Source organism: Balearica regulorum, chromosome 11, assembly GCF_011004875.1.
Source record: "Balearica regulorum gibbericeps isolate bBalReg1 chromosome 11, bBalReg1.pri, whole genome shotgun sequence".
Taxonomy (NCBI): domain Eukaryota; kingdom Metazoa; phylum Chordata; class Aves; order Gruiformes; family Gruidae; genus Balearica; species Balearica regulorum.
The window spans coordinates 18,106,370-18,130,442 of record NC_046194.1 but is presented as its reverse complement, the minus strand read 5'-3'; the positions used below and the strand labels follow the sequence as shown (position 1 = coordinate 18,130,442).

Genomic DNA, 24,073 nt, shown 5'->3' with positions numbered 1-24,073 from the left:
GTGGAAAACATATAATTAAATTATTATTTTAAAATTAGTGGAGGATACGAGCTTCTTAGACAAAAGAAAGACCATAATTGAGTACAAATGACTATAACATACCAGTTGTAGTATTTTCTGAAGTAGTTTCTCAAAATGCGAGAACTCATTCATGCATTTCTTCTTTTGCTGATTAAAGTTGACACAACCTGAACAGAATATATTACCCTCTAAAACATAGCTCTACTTGTAATGAAGGGAAGTTCTTACCAGGTTAGCTAACATGTAGTGATAGCCTCTAGAATGTTTGCCAAGGATTACAACCTGTGAGAAGAAAAAAAATACATATTATCCAGTTGTGAAAGGATGACTCTCAGCTAATGCAAACCAGCCAGAGAATGAACATTGTAATAATCATAAAATCATAGACTGGTTTGGGTTGGAAGGGATCTCAAAGCCCATCTAGTTCCAACCCCCCTGCCATGGGCAGGGACACCCTCCACTAGCTCAGGTTGCCCAGTCCATGGGGAGCACGAATATTACTGACCTCTGACTTTACAGACCCGATGCAGTCACTTGTGGTTTTAAAACACACGGGCAGAGTACAAAGAGCAACTCACAAGGCTGAGAAGACTCCACTTGTGGAGATGACCTTACCTGGCAAACTCACCCCTGTGATGACAGTGCCTCCCCTGCTGACGGCGGAGGGGTTGATTTTAGTTATCAGCTCAAGTATTTCTGCTGTGAAATGAGGTAACGCTGTACCTGTTTACTTTGTTCCTGGTTTGTGGAGTGTATGAGAGGTGGGTGACACAGCCCAGCCACTGTCTTTATTAATCTGTACTGGCACGATGGGGCTTGGTAGGCTCCAGGTCGTACGGGGGGTTTCCTGCCATGAGAACCCTTGTCATATATGAACGCTTAAATTCCTAAAGTTATAAGCAGTGACCATCATTGCCTTTTGACAGCTTTCAAAAGGCCCCAAAACTTGTCGCTTCCAGCACATCTAAACGAACGCATTTGACCTTACATGTTTAGCGAAAATTTATACTAAATGTGATGTTGCATGTTCCACTAAACCAACATCTCCCGCCCTCCCTGACCCCACTTGGGCATCTCTCTGTACAAACGGAGTCATTAAATGGAATCACTACGGGACAGAAAAGCAGCAGTTGGATTCTGTAGGGGTATAACAGGGAGGAGAGCTTGCAGATAACTGTCTGGCAAGCCTCAATTCTGCCATCCTGTGTGTTCATCACCACTCCAGGAATACTGCGCTTTTCCAGAAAGGAGCAAAAACCACAGTTCCCACGTCTATGCAGCTGGCTGCCGGCTCACCAGCAATACCCCTTGTGCGAGATTATGCCACTGCACTTGGCACTATTCCCTTGCCTTCAGATTATAACTTCAGTAACGTCCATCCAACCCCACAGCCATCAGGTGGAAGAACGTCCAGTAGTAAGAATTTAATTAGTTATTGTGGTGATTACGTGTGTGTCAGGACAGAATCAAACTTACCCAGACTTGCTGAGTTAAACTAATAGAAGTTAAAAATAGTTAACAGAATGCTGGCGATACACCACAGGTATCACTGACTATACCCTACGAGCAGCTCAAGTGAACAGATGATGCTTTTTGATGGAGAATCCTCTGAAAAACTATACGTACCACAGCGATGTACTTCTCCATAGTCACAGATAAACACTCCAAATGCCATAGTCTAAAAGACATCTTTTCAACATGACCACTTACGTCTTTGCTAAAAACAGATGACATTTGAGTCATTGACTTTAGATATACTGCTGAGCCTGTTAAAGTTCTTGATTAAATTATTAAGTTCCCAATTGCCTCTTTGGGTTGTCTTGTCCTTAATAGATGCCATTTCTTTTAAATTCACATTTAATTCTGTAGGAATTTGCATACTTCCAGCAGTCTGAAAATAAATTGCTGTTCAGGTTCTCTTGAGAACTGTATGTACACTCTGTTGGTAGAAAGCATCTGCTTTCCTACGCTCACATTTGTTTTCTATGGAAATGTGCACGCTTCCTTCAGATCATCTGGTGTGCATGCTAGTTGCATACTGAATTCTCTGTATGTTTTAATTTCACCTTAAAGGCAGCAATTTACTTTTAAAAGGTTAAAGACAAAGAACTTCTTTAACAACAACGATACTCTGTCATTTTAACCTTAGTAACAAATAAGAAAGCTTTTACATTTCTATCCAGAAATGTGCTCGTTTAAGAGAAAAACACCATGACAGATGAAGTCAGAGGCTGTAAGATAAAGATACATGGAGCTGGTACAGGCATCAGGAGCAATACTGCAAATAGGAAATGTAGGGCTCATTAGCATAGATCAGACTCAACTTCCATCTCATCTGTTGTCACGTCTCCAAAATGACCAGAAATAATTCTGTTTAGTCCCTTAGAGAGGTCCAACATACTACAGTCAAGCTTTAATTCATAAAGCATCTTTCAGAAGTGACCTGCCAGTATTTCTGCTCACAGAATCAACATGTTAGTTCATAATTATTTAACTGGATCTTAACAATGTTTTTAAAATTCTCTACACATGGTGTCCTGTATCTTAACAAGCACAACTCTCCTCCTCCCTCACTTTCCACCCTCTACCAACTGTCCAGCATCTTGAATGGAGCTGCTGGATTAGAGAGCCCAGCAGAAACAATCATCACAGACATCAGTGTTACTTTTAGAGGAGCGAAGGGATGGATAAAGCTTTTTTATGAAGGAGGAAAACAGAGGCATAACAAATAAATCTCATCAACTGCTTATATATTGCGAAGCTTCTATAGAAAGTGGGATATTGAACAGTGGTGGTGAATAGAAAGCCAGGATTACAGGACAAGGATTTCAGAGAGCTACATGTCTTTGCTAAGTTTCACTTCCAAGACTTAATATTGCTTTCACCTTGACTGAAAGAAAAGCTTATAAGATTTTATATTGAACAAAGGAGGAGGGAAAAAATGGCTGTAAACTAAAATGAATAATTCAGACTTCTGACCCCACATAATTCTTGCCTTGTAGATAAAAAGATCATAATGTCAGGTTTGATATAGAATCAAACAAAGTTTGTATTTTTATTAACTCTTCGGATATTTCCAATTAATTAAGAGAAAATCCAGAAAGAACATAATTAAAATGTATCTGGTTTTAAAATAAAAATAAAATCTGCTGGCCAGCATCAGCCTTACTGGAAGTACAGACCTATATGCCAGATTTGAGAAATGAAGTCAGCATTGCCAACTTTTTATTTGCCTGGGGAAGTTACTTTTTGAATGAAAGCATAAAGACAACTTGGTTTCCACTGTTATCAGTCATCATGATAATGAACAGGCAACTACAATTTTTTGCCTTAGCTTTTACATTTTTCTCACAGTTTTGGAAGGCAGCATTGTAGAGATTAACTGGCTAATATTAAATTGGTATGGAGCATCGTGGTATTTCTAAAGCAATAATGATGATTCTCTCACGATGTAGTTCAAAGGCTACACAACACCTAAGAGGAAGTACAGTGAAGAGGAAGCAGAATAACTTTAATACTAACCTCGCAATTACTCTGTTACCTTTTGACTTATTCCCTACTCAAATTACAACCACAGCTAGCTCCTGGTCTAGAGCACGGATATGGGTTTTTTGGCCACAGAAATTAAATGTTGGAGTTAAGGGTGAAGGGAACATTCTGAGGAGACTGGTGAACTCTTGGATGAAAGTCAAGGCAGGGGAGATGTTTTAAACAGTATTGATGGAGACAGACCCGGGATTTCACTGGAGTATTTCTCCAAGGGCTTGATGAGGAACTAGAACGGTAAGAACAGAGTGTGCAGGCGAACAGCAGTAACAGAGCAGAGACAAGGAAAGGACTGGTTAAAGAAAGACAAGATTGTGGGCTCAAAAGAAATCAAGTAATGGAAGAATAGTGCAAATTTGGTAGGTGGGGCTGAGCAGTCCGATTTTGTCTTTTAAAAATATCAATGGTTTGTCTCTGATTCATAAAAGGGAAAGATAATTTTTCTTTTATGGATGGAGGAAATCACAGAAGAGGTGAGGCTGGCAGGGGCCTCTACAGATTGCCTATTCCAACCCCCTAGCTCACAGTAGGGGTAGCTAGAGCAGGCTGCTCAGGACCGTGCCCAGTCAGGTTTTGAATATCCCCAAAGACAGCAATTCCACAAGCTCTTTGGGTCAGTGCCTGACCACCCTCACAGTAAAAATGATTTTTCTTACGTTTAAACAGAATTTCCTGCATTTCAGTTTGTGCCCTTGCCCCTGGTCTTGTCACTGGGCACCGCTGAGACTCTGAAACTCAGTGAGACTCTCTGAGAAGAGTCTGGCTCCATCTTCATTCCTTCCTATCAGGTATTTGTAGATGTTATTAGTATCCCCCCTACACAACCCAAGTTCTCTCAGCCTCTCCTTGTACATCATGCTCCAGTCCCTTAATCATCGTAGGGGCCCATCACCGGACTTGCTCCAGGCTGTCCATGCCTTTCCTATACCAGTGAGCCCAGAACTGTACACGGCACTTCAAATGTGGCCTCATCAGTGCTGAGTAGAGGGGAAGGATCACCTCTATTGACCTACTGACCACACTAATTCTCTGCAGCCCAGGATGCTGTTGGCCACCTTTGCTGTGAGAGCGCAGTGCTGGCTGGTGCTCAATTTGTCTGCCAGGACCCCAAGACCCTTCTCTGCAGAGCTGCTTTCCAGCCAGGAAGCCTCTACCCAGTCAGTACTGGCACATGGGGTTATTCTTCCCAAAGTGCAGGGCTTTGCACTTCCCTTTGATGAACTTCATGAGGTTCCTCTCTGTCCATTTCACCAGCCTGTCAAAGTACTGCAGCACAACCACCTGGCTACTATGAAGAAAATCAATCCTCTCAGCTGAAACCAGGACAGGTATCAAACACTCCTCCTAATTTGGTACCCTCTGCAAACTTGCTGAGAGCGTGCTCCATCCCATAACCTTGAGATCATTAATAGAGAGGTTAAACAGTATTAGCCCCAGTACCCTTAGGGTACTCCAAATAGTAACTAGCCTCCAGCTGGCCTTTGTACTGATCACAACCCTCTAAGCCCAGCAATTCAGTTGCTTTTAAATCCACCTGACTGCCTCTGTGGGCTTTGATTTTAAAGAGTCATTGAAAAATACAAGCGGAGAGGAGATGCTTGCACTTTTACCTAGGGAAGTAGCTATCACGATTTTGGCAGCAGTGAAAAGAAAACTACTGTGTCCAATTAATAACTGTTTGGAGCTCATCCTCCCTTCATTTGAATCCACTGCCATATGGTCAGTTTAGTCTGTCTAACCAAAGTTATTGATCATCCTTTATTTACAAATGAAAAAAGAAAGAAAAAAATTAGATCACAAAAGTACAGACTACCTTATCTATAGCTCAAAACCCTGATAAAGTCTATTCGATCCTTCCATAACATAAAATACTGATGCTGACAGGCAGTATTGCCACAAAGAAGGCCTAAAGATTTTTACTGTGCTTTTCATACCTGACAAGTGGCAGAAATATGCCACTTAAATGGAACGACAGGCAGAGATCTGACCTGCTGTAATGCGTCTTTCCATTTCGCCCGTATCTGGGAACAATGAGGCAGTTTAACTCTAGAACTCTTCTTTCCTAGGTTTTAAAAAGACAGCAAGAAAAATGAGATTTCCTATAAGCTCAGAGTAAAAAAAGGATTTTGTTGTCTTTGTTGAGGTTATTCATGCATTAATTTAGGTTCCACTTTTGCAAAAAGCCCACATTTAACTTCAAGCATTTCTACTGATTGTTAAGTATACGTGTAAGCTTCTGAGGACAGGAGAGCTTAGCTACCTCCAGTTGAGCAGTAACGTGCCTTTATACCTCGCTATAGAAATACAATTATGACACCTTTGTCTTCAAAGCAGTGTGCAAATGCCAGAAACGATGGCAGGATTCTTTCTTTTCAGCAGCAAACAAGGAAAACAGATAAATGGATTCAGGTCTAACAAAAATTTCAACAGCATCCTCAGGATCAGCTATCAGCGTTGATTGCACTTCGTGGGAACAGCAGGGGTATCAAGCTCAGCAACAACTGTCTGGCAAGCCTAAATTGTTGTGGAGCACACTGTCTTCTCCCCTGAGTATCAGGTCAGGTGTTTTCTAGTTTCTGTTCCTATTGATAGCGTTTCTGTTCTGAGGATGGAGTGAGTTACAGCTTATCTCAGATCTGAGCAGCTTCTGCCTGATATTGGATTGAATGATTGGAAAGTTGTGCCCTGTCATGCAGCACCCTATTGGACCAGTGGCACTGGCTAATTTGGTCTTCAGGACACACTTAAGAAAGGAAAGGAACAGAATATCAGGGTGACAATCCAATTAGTTCAATAAAAGCTGAAGTCAAGGGCCAAAAAGTTCTTGTCAGCATGGTAGCAAGGATGTTTAGCTTATCTTGAGCGGCATCTGCAGCGTACTGCATCTCAGCTCTGTTTCTACCACTCAAGAAAAGGAGAAACTGAAGAAGCCCTTTGGCTGGAAAAGAGAGTCCTCTCTTGCTGCAGTGGGGGAGCTGCCCATGGGGCTTGCAGCCGCTGCAGTGCAGTTCTTTGGGCTCAGCGCACTGCTATCAGCAACGTGCGGACCTTCTACAGTGTTATCACAGGAGCAAAGGTGCAATAGCATTTGACAGCCATGCATAATCATCCCTCGCTATGTTTACTTTGCACAGGTCACCCCTTGTCATGTAAATTTTCCAGATAGGAGTAGGATAAATAGGAGGAGAACAGAAAATAAAAGCTCTCCTGAAATGTGAACAGGATTTTCCTCATCTAACCAGATGCCACAGTAAAAAATAAGATCCCTTGTCACCTCATCCATTGTACCGGCAGCTTGCAGCGCCCACTCCCCTGTTCTCCAATTCACACCCGTGCTCCTGCGGAAAGAGCAAGTTCTCCTTGAGGATTATAAACACTAGATAAGGCTCGATCTTCTCTCGGTAAATTTATAAAAGAATAGCTTTTTTGATGGCATGATTTTGTCTCTATCACACTAACACCAACACATGAGGTTCCAAAGGAACCGCAGTCCTGTGGTGGCAAAAGATATGACACAGCTAGTGGTGGTCTGTCACAGCCAAACAAGTGATACTCGTCCTGCCTTGAATTCCATGGAAATAAAGCCATTCCTGCATTCGGTAGAAGTGACTTCCCTCATACAACGGGTCAAAACCTCATGATTGTTTTTGTAGTGCAAACCCAGGGAAGGCAATTTATTTCTTCACTTAGTATTAATGGGATGGGAATCTGGCCACCAGGGATTGTGGTGCTGTAAAATATGCAGTAAACAATGATTTCATTTATATGAAGAACGAGTACTATATTAAATTTGAGTTAAATATTAAATGAAGAATGTATTAAATATTAAGATGAAGATTCCACACACATATTATTTGTTGCAGATAAAAATAACTGCATATACAGTTGAGATTAATTCATCCACCATTTCAGAGGCTTCATGTCCTCTAGGGACTGTCACAAATCCAGGCACAGTCCCAACTGCTGGATTTTGTATTTTTGTGCAGTATACGGACCTAAGAACTTTACTTGTATGCAACTGCAATGTTATACATCTGTGACTACACCTCATAACCAAAATCCTGCTTTCCTCTACAGCACATTATCAAGATCATTTGTTTGGGCTTATAAAACATTCTTCAAATGGCTTTGGGCTCTTCTGCAATGTATCTCTCATGGGAGATAATCTCCAAGAGAAGAGGAACCTCCTAGAAGAAGGGGACAAAAATGTGCATGGTGTAAAGCAAGGATCAGAGATGCCTCTGAAGCATTTTATTTAAGATTTTCCCTCCCCTTCTTGTGCCCTTCTCTCCCTTGCCTCTCTCCTTGATGACAGTCACATCAAGAGTGAAATTTTATTTTTAGGCCATCTCCAGATAGATGATGGTTGTGCATGTTAGTCCTTGGAGGGTAATTAAACGCAACATCTGAAAGCTGTATTGTACTTCGTTCTCCCTCCATATGGCTAAACTTTCTTTTCCCGTAACTAATTTGACATTTGGTGACTGAAGATTGTGTAGTGGAATATGCATTTAATTTGTGCATAAAAGGTTACATTAGAAATTACTTAGGAAAAAAATTACAAACAGCAACATAGGTTCTGAGGGCATGATACTTTCTCCTAATTTCTTTCAGTGTGATGACAAAGTTTTCTGTGAATTTTCTGTGCCCTGAAACAATTTTCCTAAATTCATTTTCCTTAGCGTGACTTAGCAATATTGTCAGATTAACTAATCGGTTGGCACAGTTGCTGTTAAAGGACATATTCTACTGCAAAACATCAGACCCTGGAGGACACTGAGATAAAAGAGTTTTACGATCCCTGGTAACTGACATTCATAATCACAATTATTTACTCTTTAAGCTGAACAAAATTCATTAAATAAACTTATCTTTATATCAAAATCTCTTCTTTGTTTAGACAGATGAGAACAGTGTTATATCTCTCAGGACTGCACTGCTCTTCACAAGTCACGTCCTTCAATGCAAAGGACCTTCACGTCAAAATCAATCAAAACTTAAACTACCCTTCATCACTTGAAGCTATTTCACTAAAAACAAGATCAGATCTGGGGGGTTGTTACAATCATAACAAAAATTGTTTGTAGCGTATGAAAGGGATACTCAGAATTGCCGAGACCTTTGCCCTTATTACGCCAAGATATTCTCAAGAGAAAATACTTGTTCCCAGAGAGCTTCCTTGAAGAGATGTGTTGTAGAACTTTTTAATTAGTGAATTCTTTAGCTTATTGAGTGAGATTAATAAAGTAAAAATCCAGTTGTGTTCTGGAGGATTTTTTGCAGTTGTATTTATGGGAAGTAAATTACTTAAATACATTACTCTGCAGCAGTGATTTCCACACACAGGTCACTTTAGGAAGAAGATAGTATTTTAATTGTCTATGGAGTTCTAGTATATTCTTTGAGAAATATCCTCTCTTGAAAAATATTCATAACGGAGTGATTTTACTTTCTCAAACCTCTGTGAAATCTTAAGTTCAAAACTCAACTGAAATGTCACATAGAGGCTTCAGATCTCACAGAAAACAACCAAAACCCAAATATGTACAGGAAATTTCAAATCACAATAAGCTTTCTGAGTGCCAGAATTGCTTTAATTCGACACTGACAAACCATGCTATGGTACTCTCCTCATTGGTTTCATCTTCTAGATCTGCTGGTTCAGTGTTCTGTCTTCCTCCTCTTTGTGGGCTACAACCCTTCTCAGGTCAGACACCACCAGGTCAGCAACGATGACATCAAGGGATTTGGGTTATGTTCTCTGATCTGACACCAATTTTTGGTATGATGTTCAAAAATTACTTGGGTCTGAAGCTTTTTGATGCACTGTTGTCATCAAAGCTTGAACAACTTTTTTGAAGACAATTGATTTGGTAGTGTATTTGGGACTCTGCAACTTCTGTTTCTCTACATGGATCTTCCAAAGAGTCCAGGGAAAATGAAATTCATATTAGCTGATAGGAAAGGTACACGAGAAAGTTCCTGGTTATATTCTGTCTTCCTACTGCTTCTGATAGATTCTGAAATACTAATCTATCTTGCGTCTCACCCTGTCAAGGGGCCACTCCTGTTCATCAGTCAAGGTCCTGTGGAAATACATCTTCTGCTGCTTAAGCCTCAGTTCACCACCTCTGAGAAGAGACATGAGGTTTTGCTAACCTGAGAATGAATAGGTGCCGCTGCTATCTCTGCTCTGATACTCTAGAGAGCCCGAAAGAACAGGAATTTCTGTTCACTGCTCAGATGGGTAAGCTTCTCAGTAGCCATCACATGCTTTTCACTGACACACAACCACCTTTTCAAAAGACACCCGTATTTCTTAGTCAGTTCTTAGCTCAGAAAGGTTAAGCAAGCAAGTGCACCTGGCTGTACTACTAGAGTTGATTGCCTTTCCCAAGGAACATTCATGGTTAAGTTTCCTTCAATCTAAAATGCAACCAGCTCCTATCCCATGTAACATGGCCCCATCACAATAACATCCTCATTTCCAGCTTCACATATGCTATCTTTATTTACGCTGCCTCCTTGCTTCTTGGCAGTTGTCGATGCTTTCGCTGTAGACTTACAAGTCCACATCAGGTATATCAAAATCAGCGCTATCAAAACTGACTTCCAGACTAGCATCCTTCGCTAAGTTTCACAACACCTAAAGTCACTTTCACAAAGACTATTAATAATAGTAACCTCACATTTATTCTTACTTGTCCAAACCTGCAGGAATCACAAATGCTTCAGCACTGTCATACACTTTGAAGGTATATCCATATCATTAACCGACAATTCTTTAGTGATCTTTGCATCGTGTGCCTAATCCTTGTGACACAGAAGATGATCTCCAATTGTCCTTTTTGGTTTTCAATACTGTGAAACTGTATGTTAAACATTCTCAAGACTACGCTCTTGCAGTTACAACTAAACATAAACAATGCTCCTTTCTTCTTCTCATATCCTGTTGGGAAAAATGAAACTCCTTCAGACTTAGCTGCTCAAAATATAGAAAGATGCATATGCTTTGCGGGAACAGAGGAAGAAATTAGGTAAACTGAGACACACAGTTTTAATTTTAAAAATACATAAATTTCCCACTTTCTCCACACCTCTCATCAGCATGTCACAGTAAAATCCCACTACCACTCCCTGAAATTGAACAAGAGTCCTTGGAAACAGAATTCTGCTTATATAAACCATTACTGCATGTCAGGATCATTTCAAACTATTATTTGGATATAACCCAGAAGTGTCGCAGTAATTCAGTCCCAATGCTCACATGAGAATTTTTTTTTGGAAGGGGTTCTGTACTGCAGAGCACTGCCTTCAAGTAGACCAAAAAATACTGAATAGTAGCCTTCCCCCCCCCCCCCCCACCTCCTTTTGAGTGTTTATTTTCCTTTTTAAATGCCCTATGAAATTAAGAAAAAAAAAAACACATCAGTGCAACCTCCTCTAGGAAAAACAAGGTTACTTTTTCTTATACTTTTTATTTTAAATGGAATTTTACTGTGACTAGAACTGCATTCAATTTGCTCTTTTCAATGCTTTGAAGGAGTTTGAAAGGTTTATTCTGCTTCACTATAAACAGCGCTCTGCAATATTCCTCATATAACTTGGTGCATAAACCACGAACCAAAAGAGATTACGAAGAGTTAATTTATTTTTACTAGACTTAGTCTATGCAGCAGGGTAGGTTGTTTTACTCACATGAGGTAATAAAGTTATAGCAATATTTTTCCTTTCTGATTCTTTACATGCATTCTCCCAGGACAGAAGATATTCAGGGTATTTTTAAGGGTCTATGTATATCATTGATAATTTTATTCATTACATGTTTTGGAAGAATGAGCTTCCAGTAGTACATATGCCATTGTACCTACACATGCATGCCCATGGTGTGACACAAATAAATGTAATTCAGTAACGTGGGCTTTTTTTAAGTCTGGGAATATTAACTTCCACTAAAACTGTTATGCTGTTTTCCATCTTACTGGCTGAAGACTGTGGGATGAGTTTGTGTTTGAGGTTTAGCTGATGACTTACAGGGCTTGATTCTTCATAAATTCAGCCCAGGCTACCCCTAGTAGCTTTAATCTGCTCCACAGAGGCCACTGGAATTGCACTGGTAGGAAGGTGGGACAAGAGATAGGAATCACGTGTGGATGTACAATTACAAGCAGTCAGCGATTTGCACTGGGATGGCACTTTGCCATATTATGGCCGGATCCAAACCCTCCTGTAGCCCAGAGCAAACGCACCATAGCTCTGGATCACACTTAGGGACCCTATATTTAGGGAGTTGCCCCTGCAAGGCTTTAGCTATCAGTTGCTAGTGTCTTATATACCGCACCACCAGCACCTGGGCTGAGAAAGCCCAGGGGGGTGGTCCCCACTCCGAAAACCCTGCTATTTCAACTATAGCGTACAGTGCTCTACAAAATGCACTTGGGAACATCTTGGTGCATGAGGGGCCCTGAAAAGCACCAGTGGTTCTCTACCTCCCCCAGATACGTGATTCATATCGCACCGAAGCCATTAATCCTTGCTTAGTCAGCTATGAAAAAAAGACATACGTTCTTGTGCGGCTTTTCTTTTACTGAGTTAGGACTTCTTCCCTGGTAAATGAACTTAGGAGACACCAGAACGATCACGCTGTCTCTGGTGATGTACAACGCCTGTTTGCACAGTGGTATTGTGCTATTACTATTCATTTTGATAGTGTGTTTCCTTCCTCTCCCTGCAGTTGGTTCATCTGAATTGTCGCCAAGATGGTTGCCTTGGAAACTAATTAAGGAAAGCCTTTGGTTAGAAGCAGAGTTTCAAGCATTAAACTATTTGAGAGACAGATGCAGAAATTAAGGTAACGTCTGCAAAGATGAAAGGGTTTATCCTTTATATGGAGAAGAAAGAGCCAAATTAAATGCTAGGACTGTAACAAAGCAACTTGTATACAACAGTGATTTTTAAAACCTGGAAGAGATGTGCGAGTGAGGGATTTTAAAACCAGTCAGGGGCTTAGAAGAGGTGAAAAAGACTCACAGAGCTGTTAGGGACGGGGAGATGGACAAATACAGTGGGACAAAAAACTCGGGAGATCACATGTTGAGCAAAATATAGCCAGCTCTCCCCTTCCCCCAAATACTCTGTACCTTTAACAGACTTCCTGAGAATGTTGGTTTTGAAAGACACCGGTAGAGCTAAGGAAAGACCAAATCCTCTCCCCACAGGCCAGGTACGGTATGAGAAGCACCAGCGCGTACATTTGCTTCCAAAGTACATCAACTGCAGGAGCGAGAGGCTATCTCAAATGGCCCTTGGGCTCAACTTTTCTACTGAGACTGTCAACAAGGGTAACAATTAGTGCCAGCTGCGGAAGCAGCTCAGACGATGTGGACACAGGCTAAATAATGAGTGGGACCCTCCCAGGGCTTTCTAAGGGCAAACACACACGCACAAATTCTGCGCACTGAAGAGCTGCAAAGAAAGGCGAACTATGCGGCAAATTGTGCTTTTACAGCTACCTATTAACTGAAGTTCAAAGCAAATACAATCTATGAGCACAATGGTATCAATTTAAATATTGTCTCCAGGTATTGCTCAGGATAATGGTTGACTCTACACTTGCAGCAGCGTTACTGAGAAAAGATTTTGGCTCTCTGTACATTTAACAGCAATGCAGAGGTTGCCATATAAACATGCCTGTAACTGCATAAAAGCACACTACAAATGTCGTGGTAAAAATATGCAAAATATCAAAAGCAGATGCATGTGTGTGCATTGGTGTGTGCATTCATGAATTATCATAAAACATATAATGAGTAATTGCTGCCATCACAGAAAAACAAAAACTCTAACGGTGACTTCAGGTTCATACGCCTCTGGCATAAGAAACCAGAGTCGCTTGGCAGTGGTCTTCTACATATAGCAGCTTGCACATTTATGGTGAGACATTTTGTATTAATTATTATTATTACTGATCAGATACATTTAAAACTGTGCTTTAGTGTCTTTTGAACACTTTTAAGCTTTGTGTGCCATTACCTCAGTCATTCTGCAGGATGACTAATACTTTGTTAAATTCCTGTCATTTGGAACCTGCCTTGCTTTATGCAGTCTGGATGACGGCTTTGGAGAGACATTACTATTTACAAGCCAGAAATTCTCTCCTCAGGTATGTGTGAAATGTGCTATATGTGGGGCAGATTAACCCAAGATGTGACTTCTCTCTGCTTTAGGAGTCCACCTCTGGCCCTTTAGTAGTTTTACAGCTGAAAGGAGCAGCCCCTTTAAGGCAGATACAGCTGTCGCTTGTGACATATGCCCATTTTTAACTTACCTTCTCTCCGCTAGCTACGGTCCTGAGGGTGACTGACCGAAGTAATTCCCCTTTCCTCCCCACACGCCCATACGGACCTGCAAGCTGCTGAAACTCTGGATGCGAAGGGAAAGAAGCGACCTTTCATTCTGCTTTAGATCCTGGTTTCAACAATACTCATGGGCACCTAATGAAGAAACGTCCTGAATTTTAAGTTTCTAGTTCACTGGAAACGTGAAAAAGAACTGTACCAGTTTCTGAGTGACGTTACACAACACCGCAGGTATCAGCAGAAGCTGAAGCTACCCACAGCTCTGCTCCCTCCTTCAAGCGTCCCACTGTGTTTATAGGCAGTTATTATATTTTTAATTGCTACAGAGAACACAGGCAAACCCACACCAGACTGTTTCTATTGTAACACATAAACCAGGAAGCTTACATGAAAGCGGTGGTGATTCTTTCACTTACACTTCTCCTTATTGCTGTTGTTTTTAATGACTATTGGTCAACCGAATACTGCAGTTTGGTATTTATTCTTACGACACCCCAAATGTGAAAGCTGTTGTGCAGTGAGCACGCTGCTCTGAGATCTGAACAGCTCTGCAGAGGGATGCAGCTGTGGCTGTACTAAAAACCTCCAGACCATCTTCCTAATCTCAAACTTTCAGACTCAAAAGATCAAGTCACAGTCAGTGCTTGCACTGGACAGAGTTCGGTCAATCAGATTACCCTTCTTAATCCTACGGACGCTTTACTTCAAGTCTTCTTTGACAGTTTGGCTGTTATTGTGAAATTTTGGGGACTGCATTCTCTACTGTAATATTGCTTCTGCTTTGTGAGATGCCTCCACTCAATACAGAAATTGCCTTGGAGCCTAACCTTTATGACTATGTTTGGAGATAGTGTCCTTTTGATAAAAGCATGCAGTCTCTGGAATAAACAGGTCTTTTGTAAAGTTTCACCGTTTTGATCCTGAATGGAGTTTTTTCCTCCTTATTTTCCCTCAGGAGATTTTCTTCTAAATGGACATAAAGCCACTCTAGTCTGAAATACAGCTTGTTATCTTGGGAATAAGAAAAACATATTTCTTAACTCAAAAACATGTCTCTAAATACACGGTTGAACAGGCTAAAGCTTACTGTTAGTTCTCAGCAGAGAATGTTCTTCTGTGTATGAGAACAAAATTTTATATCTATCTGTGAAGAAATACTGGAATATTTTAGTATCAAGGGACAAGAAGTGTGGGGAGCTTATGAATTTTGCATGACATAAGTGCTGCTATCTGTATATTTGAGAGGCCACTAGATGATTAAATTGGATATAGCTTTGTTGTGCAAGGAAGGATATGGATCCACATGCTCAATGGTTATAGAACTATAGGGCAAGTGAACAAACAGATGGTAACGAACAGAATGACTATTAATCTTTCTGCCTCCCCTTACCCTGCAGCTGAAGACAGAGCTAGAGGTGGTTTGGGCAGGGTACCCACCTCTAGGACACAATATAGAGCCCAGCACAAGATTCTCTGGAAGGGGAATGAAAGCAGATGCGCTGCAGAGTGAAACCTGGCACAAAACAGGTTACCCAGGCAGAGCAGGAGCTGAGGTGCCCTCTTTCCCCTACCTTACATTTACATACCAGGGGGAGGCAGCTGGGAGAGAACCTTTCTTGGGTACCACTTGGCCCTGAGAAGACAAATACTTCATATGACAGGTTTCAGATCTTGGAAGCATAGGGACATACAGATGTGCCAGATGCCAAAGGCATATGGAATACTCAAGGTCATTGACTCACATGTCTGTGTGTCGCTGGAGGAAGGTACAGAATATTCCAGCAGGACCTGAAGTCTCTGAAGAAAATCCTCAGACACATAATTGTCTTTAGACGAGCCTATACTTTTGGAAGAGAGGTATACCCTGGTTTGAACTGGTTGAAAAAAAGCATCAAAGGAAGAGAACTGCACACACTGACCAGCCTGATACAGGAGAAGAGGTCGCTCTTATTTAATCCAAGCACTAACGCAAAGCCATGAAATGCTGTTTCTGGAGCAGAGAACTGACAAGCTTGCTGAATGGCCTGGCCAAGAGCCCAAAAGTCTGATAGCAAACTCAGCACGTGTGCAGACTGTTTAGTGGTTCACAGTCTGTTTATTTCTGTTATGACTTTTGTTCTTGAACAGGTGCTACTTAAGCTTCCGAAATCCAGGGTCACTGGCAAATGCTCCTGTTGTCCCTGAAAAAATGAAATGGCAGGAGCCACACACCCCCACATGACCGCAGTTAGCCCCCTCTCTGGAGGGAGGCACCACTAGCAGAAGGTGATGGGAGAGTTGGCCTCTGAAGATGTGCCCCTGAGGAGGCCAAAAAGGGAGAGGGACAGAAAGGCAGCTGGGCTAGGGCAGCCTATACCAACCCTCTGTGGGACAGAGCTTGTCCATCACTATTCTGCCGTAACAGGTAGAGTCTTGGCTCCCCTTTGCTCTCACTGGGAAACAGCTCTTCAAAAGCCACCTGCGGTTGTGCAATCAGCATGCTGTTAACATGCTCAGATGTTACTGCCTCTCAGCTGAGCAGACCTTCTAGATTCCACACAAAGCACCGATTTGACTTTCTAAACCGCAATAAAATGCTAGATTTGAAATATGCAAACCCAGAGTTATCTCTCCCCTCAATGGTATGCTATCAGCAAACACAGTTGGCTATGAAGAGGCCCACTCACCACTCTCTTAAGCAAACTGGCTGGATGGATTTAAGTACCACACATATTTGTGAGATTTTTTAACTACTTTATGAGAAGATAACAAGGTAAGCAGAAGAGATGGAAGGAAAAGCCTAAAGCTGGTAATTGCTCAGCTATCAAGCTGTGGTCCACCATTACTGACTTTCCCTACAGAAACACAAGTCATTGCTCTTCAGTATCAGATAAAAAAAAAATCTGGAAATTGTTGTCAGAAGGTACTTTTAGCATCAGAGGCACCAGCCTGGGATCTGCTTGGGCAATTCTTTGTCAAGTGAATAGTCCCAGTAAAATAAATGGGACAATACTCATAAGAAAGTGCTGCATAACCAAACTTCTCTTGTTAGACTGCTAGAAAGATGTCACTAGTACTATTTATCTCAGAAGGCATGTGTAGCTTGCTTTACCATCTGACTTGGTTTGCTAAACAAAAAGCTCTAAATCCATTTTTGATACTGCAAATTCAAACAATCTTGCTCATGAGTATCTTCAATAAAATTACGTAGAAATAGCCATATTACAACAATGAGGTGACATATATGACATAGTATTTATGTCTGAATATGTCTGCAGGATTTGGTTGCAAAACAATGGACTGACAGTGTTCAACTTATTGGCTAAAACTGATTGATACAGTCCTAAAACCCAACTGCAAGAAAATTTTAAGATCTTTTAGAAATATCTGAGATAATTTGGGATAAAGATTTAATGGAAATGTCACAATTTTGTGTAAATGAAGTTCAAAAGATGGACAGCAGGCATAATACAGAAAAAGAGTCATTTAACAGTACAGAGCTGGGCTATACACAATACAATAATGACAATAGAAAGGCTCTAATCATGCAAAAGTGTGAGTACTGTACAGTGTGCTGTAGAGTTTGGGGAAACCTGGAGGCCCCAATAGCAAATCTAGAGTTACACTGATGCTAATTACATAAATAGAAACCTGAATCAAACATCTAATAAAATTACAACTTCACTAGGTTTGAATTTATAATGCTTGCAGAAGAAAAGAGTTCAGCACTTTTTTGCTATATGGTTTGCTTGGTATATAACTTTCATTTTAGATACTGGAATGGTTTATTTTTTTTTCTCTTACTTGCACAATAAAAGAAAAAGAGAGAACAAAATGTAAATGGAGTTAGAAGATGAAACAACAGGCCTGTTCCCCAGCTGAAAGTGGGCCCAAAGGGCTATTTCAGCTTGGCTCAGGAGTGCTCTCCTGCATCATTTTCAGAAGAGTGGGCTGTGGGTATGGTGTTCTGCATCTTTTGCAGGAACATGAACAAATGAAAGGGAAAAAAGAAAAGACAAAAAAAGAAGTTTCTTGTACTTTGCTCTCTGAATTTCCCTAAAGACAGCACTCACCATAAAAACACACTGTAAAATGCAAAGCTGCGTATCAGCATCACAACCATACGGGCTGTCAGTTACGGACCAGCATCGGCTTGTGCTAAGTTCTCTCGAGCGCCTCTTTCCCTCCTGGTGCCCTCTGTAACCAGCAGCTACGGGCTCCGGCCGTGGCTGCAGCGATTCAGTCCCCGCAGACTGGCCCTCAGTGATACACCCCAAGGCTTGACAGGAACTGAATATTTTGAGAAAGAACTCAGCAAATATAGCTTTTGCATTTCCTCGGGTTTATGGGTGTGAGGTCAGTTTGCTACTAGTTTACAATATAACATTTCTAAGAGATATGCTAATGCTTCGTGAAATTTAAATGTTACTTTTGATCTATTCCATACTATAAACCCACAGTTAAATTTATGAAGTGGCAATAATCAGAGGGTTTTTCAGTCTTAATGTAAATGAATTCCCACATGCCCACGAGTAAACAAGCAGCATGGATTTGGTTCCGTACCAACAGCAGCTTTGCTGCGAGCCCAGGCAGCAGGGACCTGTCCTGCTTCTGCTCCCTGCGATGTCTATCTGTTACTATACCTCTTCAAGCATGATGCACAGCACAGCCAGTGGCACAGGCGTTCTGGGTAGCACCCTGGGATGGCCAGAGGGTCTGGCCGTTCCCCTGAGGCAAAGCAAACACTTGGAAGGCCATGCAACAGTGAAACAGTCACCCAAAAGTGCATCTTCCCCAATAAAGGTGTTTAGACTCTATCACCCACAATTTAAGCCTGTCAACAGCACTGGCTGCGCAGAGTGAAGGGCTTTATGTACCAAAAAGTGCTAATGAACCTTTTGGACTACCAGCTGAATTTTTCATTAGCAATATTTCCATTTGGGATTTCTTCACTATGATTCAAAACTACTTCACCGGCTTTTTATTTCGTGTTTCGTGCTCCACTCAACAAACTGCACCTGCCTTGCAATCCCTACAAGTAGCCCTGATGCCAGTAATGTTACTGTGGCAGCTGAGGTTTTAGGTTCTTAACCCACTTAAAAATAATTCATTATTAACATTTGGGAAAAAATATCGCAGAGACATTTCCTGGTAGGTTACATGTAAGTGCTGCCACCAACTATGAGCATCGCTGAGGCATTTTAATTTTACTAGGGAACCAGCCAGTTGTTGGGACTCATATCTCAATGGATATTTAATTAATTTCTAGAAACAGACGGTTCTGGAAACGTTAACGATGTCTGTCACAGAGAGATCACAATTTCTGAAAAGCATATACCTGTTCCAAAATGGTGTTGATTCTGTCTACTTCACAGTCAATTAAGTATCTTTTTTCTTGCCGCCTGTCCATCTCCTCTATAATTCTTCTGAACTCTTGAACATCCTTTATGCTTCCTACAGATCTGGCTGTCACTTGCCAGTTGTTCTGTACTGCTGCTTCCATAATTGCCTGAAGAATGGAAAATCCTGTAGGGGGAAGAGACAACGCAACCATTTAAAAACAGAACACAAATAAAACCTATTTTGAATGTTTGACAAAGGACTCACAAAAATTTGCATCATCTGAAGGGGCACAGACTAGCTAATAGCTTGCAAGTGCTTCACTTCTGGAGAAAGCAACAGCGTAGGGACCAGTTTCTTCTGTCAGCTACGCTACTGCCGAAGTCACTGACTTCAGCAGAATCGCTCAGCGGTATATTACTGTGAGGCGTATCAGAATCTGTCCAATATATCATATTATGATCCTCTCAGGGATGTTTATGGTCGTGCTGGGGTCCGTGCCAGCTGAGAATGGGAGCCTGCAGCCATTACTTGGGCAGAAGTCCATCAGCTTGAAGAGCCGGACAGAAGGGGTAATTTGCCTGTGCAGACTGCAGCGATGGGTCATTAACTGGCAAAGATCCAAGCACCACACAAGAATGCCAATTAAGTCATTGTACTGGGTATCAGAGCCACGAACCACAGGAGAATATTTTACTGATGTTCACTCTGATTTCAAAAAATGTTTTTAAATATGGAGTCTAGCAGCATTAACCACACTTCCAATGCTTTCATTAAGGTAATACCAACTCATTTAGCAGCCTCAACAGAGGAGAGAAGCAGCACAGAATGACCAAAGACTGCACAGTGGGAAATTCCACAAGCAAACAGCATTTCATTTCTTGTGAACAGCCGTGCCTGGGCGCAGACAGAACTCAAGTCAAGTCCCCAAGCAAAAGGTGGTGGAACTGGGAACAGAAATCTTCAAGTCATGCTACGTAGGAGTCATCAGAAATTGATTTGTATCCCTTTATTACAGTATATAGCTGGGAATTTGGTGAATTCCCTATTTTGATTCAGAAATTAAAATGTTTGCATATTTCTAATTGTTTCAAATCTGGGCAGATGCCAATCAAAGAGAGAGGTCATCTACTTCAAGCACACACAGTGGCTTCCAGTGGAGTTTCTTTGTACAGAAGCATCCATGTGAACTGTATTTCTGTGCAGATAATTTATTTGCAAAACTTTCAGTCCAATCATTTAGTCATACTGTGGATTTCTTATCCACCAGCGGATTTCAGAGCTCAGAACATCTTCACACACAAACAGATAAACATATAGGATCAACAATCAATTAATTGTGCTCTGTGATAACCAGTCCCCTACACTTCTAAAACTGAAATGAGTTTGGGCTACAGAGGAACAACATGTTCACTGCTTCAAATTATACCAATAGTTCTTCTGAACTCAGATATCATTGTAGGGGTACACTGATAACAAAGAACTTGTGCTGCAGTCTGATCTTCCGTAGCCTGCTGTAAAGCTGTAGTGGCTGTCTGAAGCCAGAGGAGCTGCATCATTACCTCATTACAGACACAAACAAGGCAAGAGTGTGATTTTCTAGATTGCAGTTAGCTTATTGTAATTTACCATGTGACTTCCTTAAGTCTCACTCAAATGCCCTCACTTTCCCTGTGCAGCCTCCTTGATTCTTAATGCTTTTCTTTGTATGAATGCACTCTACTATGCCGTGAAACGTGGTGACAATTAATATGAATACTGGTTGGGAATTCTTTCTGGCATCTTCTTTCCCCTGAGACTATTGAAAGGGAGGCCTTTACATATGTATAGTACAATGAACTCAGTCTTCCTTAACATCATATTTTTAAAAAAAATGGCTGTGATGTCTGTGACAGCATTGTGATTTCATTACATGTAGGAGGAAGATCTAAGCCTAAGATATTTGGCTGGCTGCAAACAAGGAATTTTGATGTGGGAACATAAATGCCACTAATGGGGATTTACAAATGCTTTGTGTACAAAGATGTGCTTTTAAAAAAATATGATTCCACTAAGTAATGAATATTTACAACTTTGTTTCATCATTCATATAATGTCTAAGTATGAACCTTGAGCTTGCTGTAAACAACAGAAAACAGTCCATTAAGTCTTTTTTTTCACTCCAAATCAAACACAATGGTTCAACACACTAGAAAAAAACACGACACACTAAAAAAATCTATAGCTCTTTTTTTTTCTAATAACATACACAAAACTTATGAATTGTCTCAGGGAACTATGAAAATGAACATGCTGGAGAGCAGATGCCACTGGTTGACTGCCATGCACCCGGTTTCAGCTAACACTGCTTGAGTCAGAGCTCGCTTTGTCAAACCTGGAATATCTCAGAAGAAAGCTGGGCAATTTTCCTAATTTTGTGCAATTACATGTTTGTATGGGTGCGGGGGTGTGTGTTTTTGCATGCATGTGCATTAGTCAGTGCTTACCATTTCGAGAAAGAGAAGAGCAAGGTTACTCAGCAGCCTTTCTTCTATGCATGAAAATACAATTACAGTAATCTTAGCGTGAACAAGCTCCAGTGCTTCATCATTTCTGTCTTCTCTACCTCCTGTTTCTCCTTGTCACGCCAAGTCTTTACAGTCACAGTCCCCTCTACCCTTGTCAGTTCTTGAAATCCTCCCTACAGCCCCCATCCGTGCTGTGCCCGCTCGCCGCTCCGGGGCCCCGTCCCTCTCCCGTCCTCACTCGCAGACGTACCATTTGCCCTTCCTGCGACGGCTCGTTAGGCCAGTCCTCTGAGGACCTTTGCAAAGCCCATTCCCCTTGCTTTACAAAAGCATGCTTCAAACCTCCTGCCCTCAGGAAGGAGGCACGCTCGCATCTTCGCAAACGGCCGGTCGCTGTTCCCAACCTCCAGCCTCTCTCGACGCCCACTGCCTTCAGCCCCATTTACTCCATTTTACGTTGTCACCCATTACGTGATATTTCTGTAAACAACATGTTCCAGGCTCCAGCTGTACTTTACCATCAAGAGAGCTGTTACATAAGCAGTGTGATTGTTTAACTAAAAGGACCGTTTTATCTTCAAATGTGAACTTTTCTTTCTCCTTAGCATAACAATGCAAGCTGTGACAGTTCCGGGGTACTGCCTGGGCAATGAATGGGGAAATTATTTTCGCTATTTTGTGCACGTCAGTGACCAGACCGGTACACCGAACTTTTCCATTCCCTACCCCTCTGTAAACACGCCGCGTGAATGCTTCACAAAAGATGCTTGCCCCTGAGCACCCCGGAGGTGCTGAACTCCCATGGGTGCCTCTCATCTCGTTCGCCTCAAAGGAAACCAGCCAGTCACGGCAATTATCTCTATTTTGTAGTTTTCCTATGGTCTGCATCAGGTCTATCCTGAAAGACTAAAGGATTGATAATTCACCACAGGTCTGTGAAGAAGCCATGCAGAAAGGCTTTCATTAATACTGTTGCTGGCTTATACTACTGCAATCAATACAAAATACTAGATACAACAAGAAAAACTGACATCTTCCTAGAAGATTACAGCAACGAGATCATCTCAAAACAGGTTCATAATACCATTACTAAAATTCAGTCTCATTAACACAAATATAGACAACAGGAAAAATTCATTCAGACCCCAATCTGATCTTTCAACCTCTTTTTTCTCAGTCATACCTTGGATGTGACAAAGCAGCAGGACGGAAGGCACGCATTTTTCCAGAAGCTCTGCTTCTGAAGCTAGCTCGTCTGATGGCACCGCATCCGTTCACTGCACTATGGTATTAACATGTTGGCATTACCGATTTACAAATGAGTCTGGTCGCACGATGGCGATGCCGGCACTTGCCAGGTGCTGGAACAGACCTGTATTATATTTTGGTCCCTTTTCGCCAGGTACTGGGGAGGGGTTGCTCCTGTGATCTTTGAATGCAATCACACGAGTCAATCTGATCTCCACTTACTAAAAGCTTAGACAATCCTGGCTTTAATATTCAAATGTGTCATTGTACGACTTATTCTTAAAATACTGATGATTTAGAAGAGCTAACCCTCATCTAAATAGTCTACAAAATGATTGGGCTGGAGGCAACTATAGTAAGAAAATTAGAACAAAACAAGTGCCCAGCTTACTACTCAGTGAGCTGAAGCAAGTATTTTGAGTTTTGCAAAGGTTGCAAAAGAGGGAAAATATTCAATATAAATTTCCCTCAAAGCAGGGAAAATATTATTTGTTGCAATGCTGTCTCCGTACTTCAAACAACCCAGACAGGATTACATTCTAGGCAGTCCTCCCTGCAGCTGGACTAAGACACAAATTCACCCAGTATCTTCACACCTCTGCCAGGGAAGCAAAGCCTGTATCTCAGTCTTTCAGATCACCCCTCTGATACAAGCATCTCTCAACTGACCCTACTAACACAGGTGAAGAGGACATTTCACTCTTTTGCATCTACAAAAGCTCAGGAAACTTTTTCCACATCCATGTAAGCAAAATTTGTCTGAGCAGTTTGCTCAGCCAGATGAAATTCTATGGACTAAATCATCAAACTTACTCATTTTAAATAACAGCAATCGTTAATGTGTCATGAGTAAATGACCACACTGGAACATCTGTGGCATCACGTGAGCCCTCGCAATTGGCACCAAAGTACTTAGTGAAAAAAATTACCCACTTATGTAAATCACTCTTTTCCTGAATGTTCCTGATAAGATCTTGGACCTTAGCCTCCTATTGGAAATGAAAGAGCATTTGCTTGCAGTCCCTCTTTCTTCTGCCTTGCTCAGTACCAAAGATCTTTGCCAGGTCTATTTTC

The 24,073-nt window shown here is 41.4% G+C and overlaps 1 protein-coding gene across 7 annotated transcripts in view; it reads right to left on the bottom strand.

The window, feature by feature from the left end:
• Positions 1 to 24,073, bottom strand: part of GRIA3 (glutamate ionotropic receptor AMPA type subunit 3) — a 156,065-nt gene that overhangs the window by 67,043 nt on the left and 64,949 nt on the right. For all 7 annotated transcript variants that reach the window (XR_012837301.1, XM_075763570.1, XM_075763569.1 and 4 more), the window contains exons 4-5: positions 19,243 to 19,430; positions 250 to 303 (exon numbers count right to left, since the gene is read on the bottom strand). Coding sequence is in view for 6 of the 7 variants with exons in the window: in XM_075763570.1 (XP_075619685.1) it covers positions 250 to 303; positions 19,243 to 19,430 (242 nt within the window). In the remaining variant the exon portion in view is untranslated. The remainder of the gene's footprint in view (positions 1 to 249; positions 304 to 19,242; positions 19,431 to 24,073) is intronic.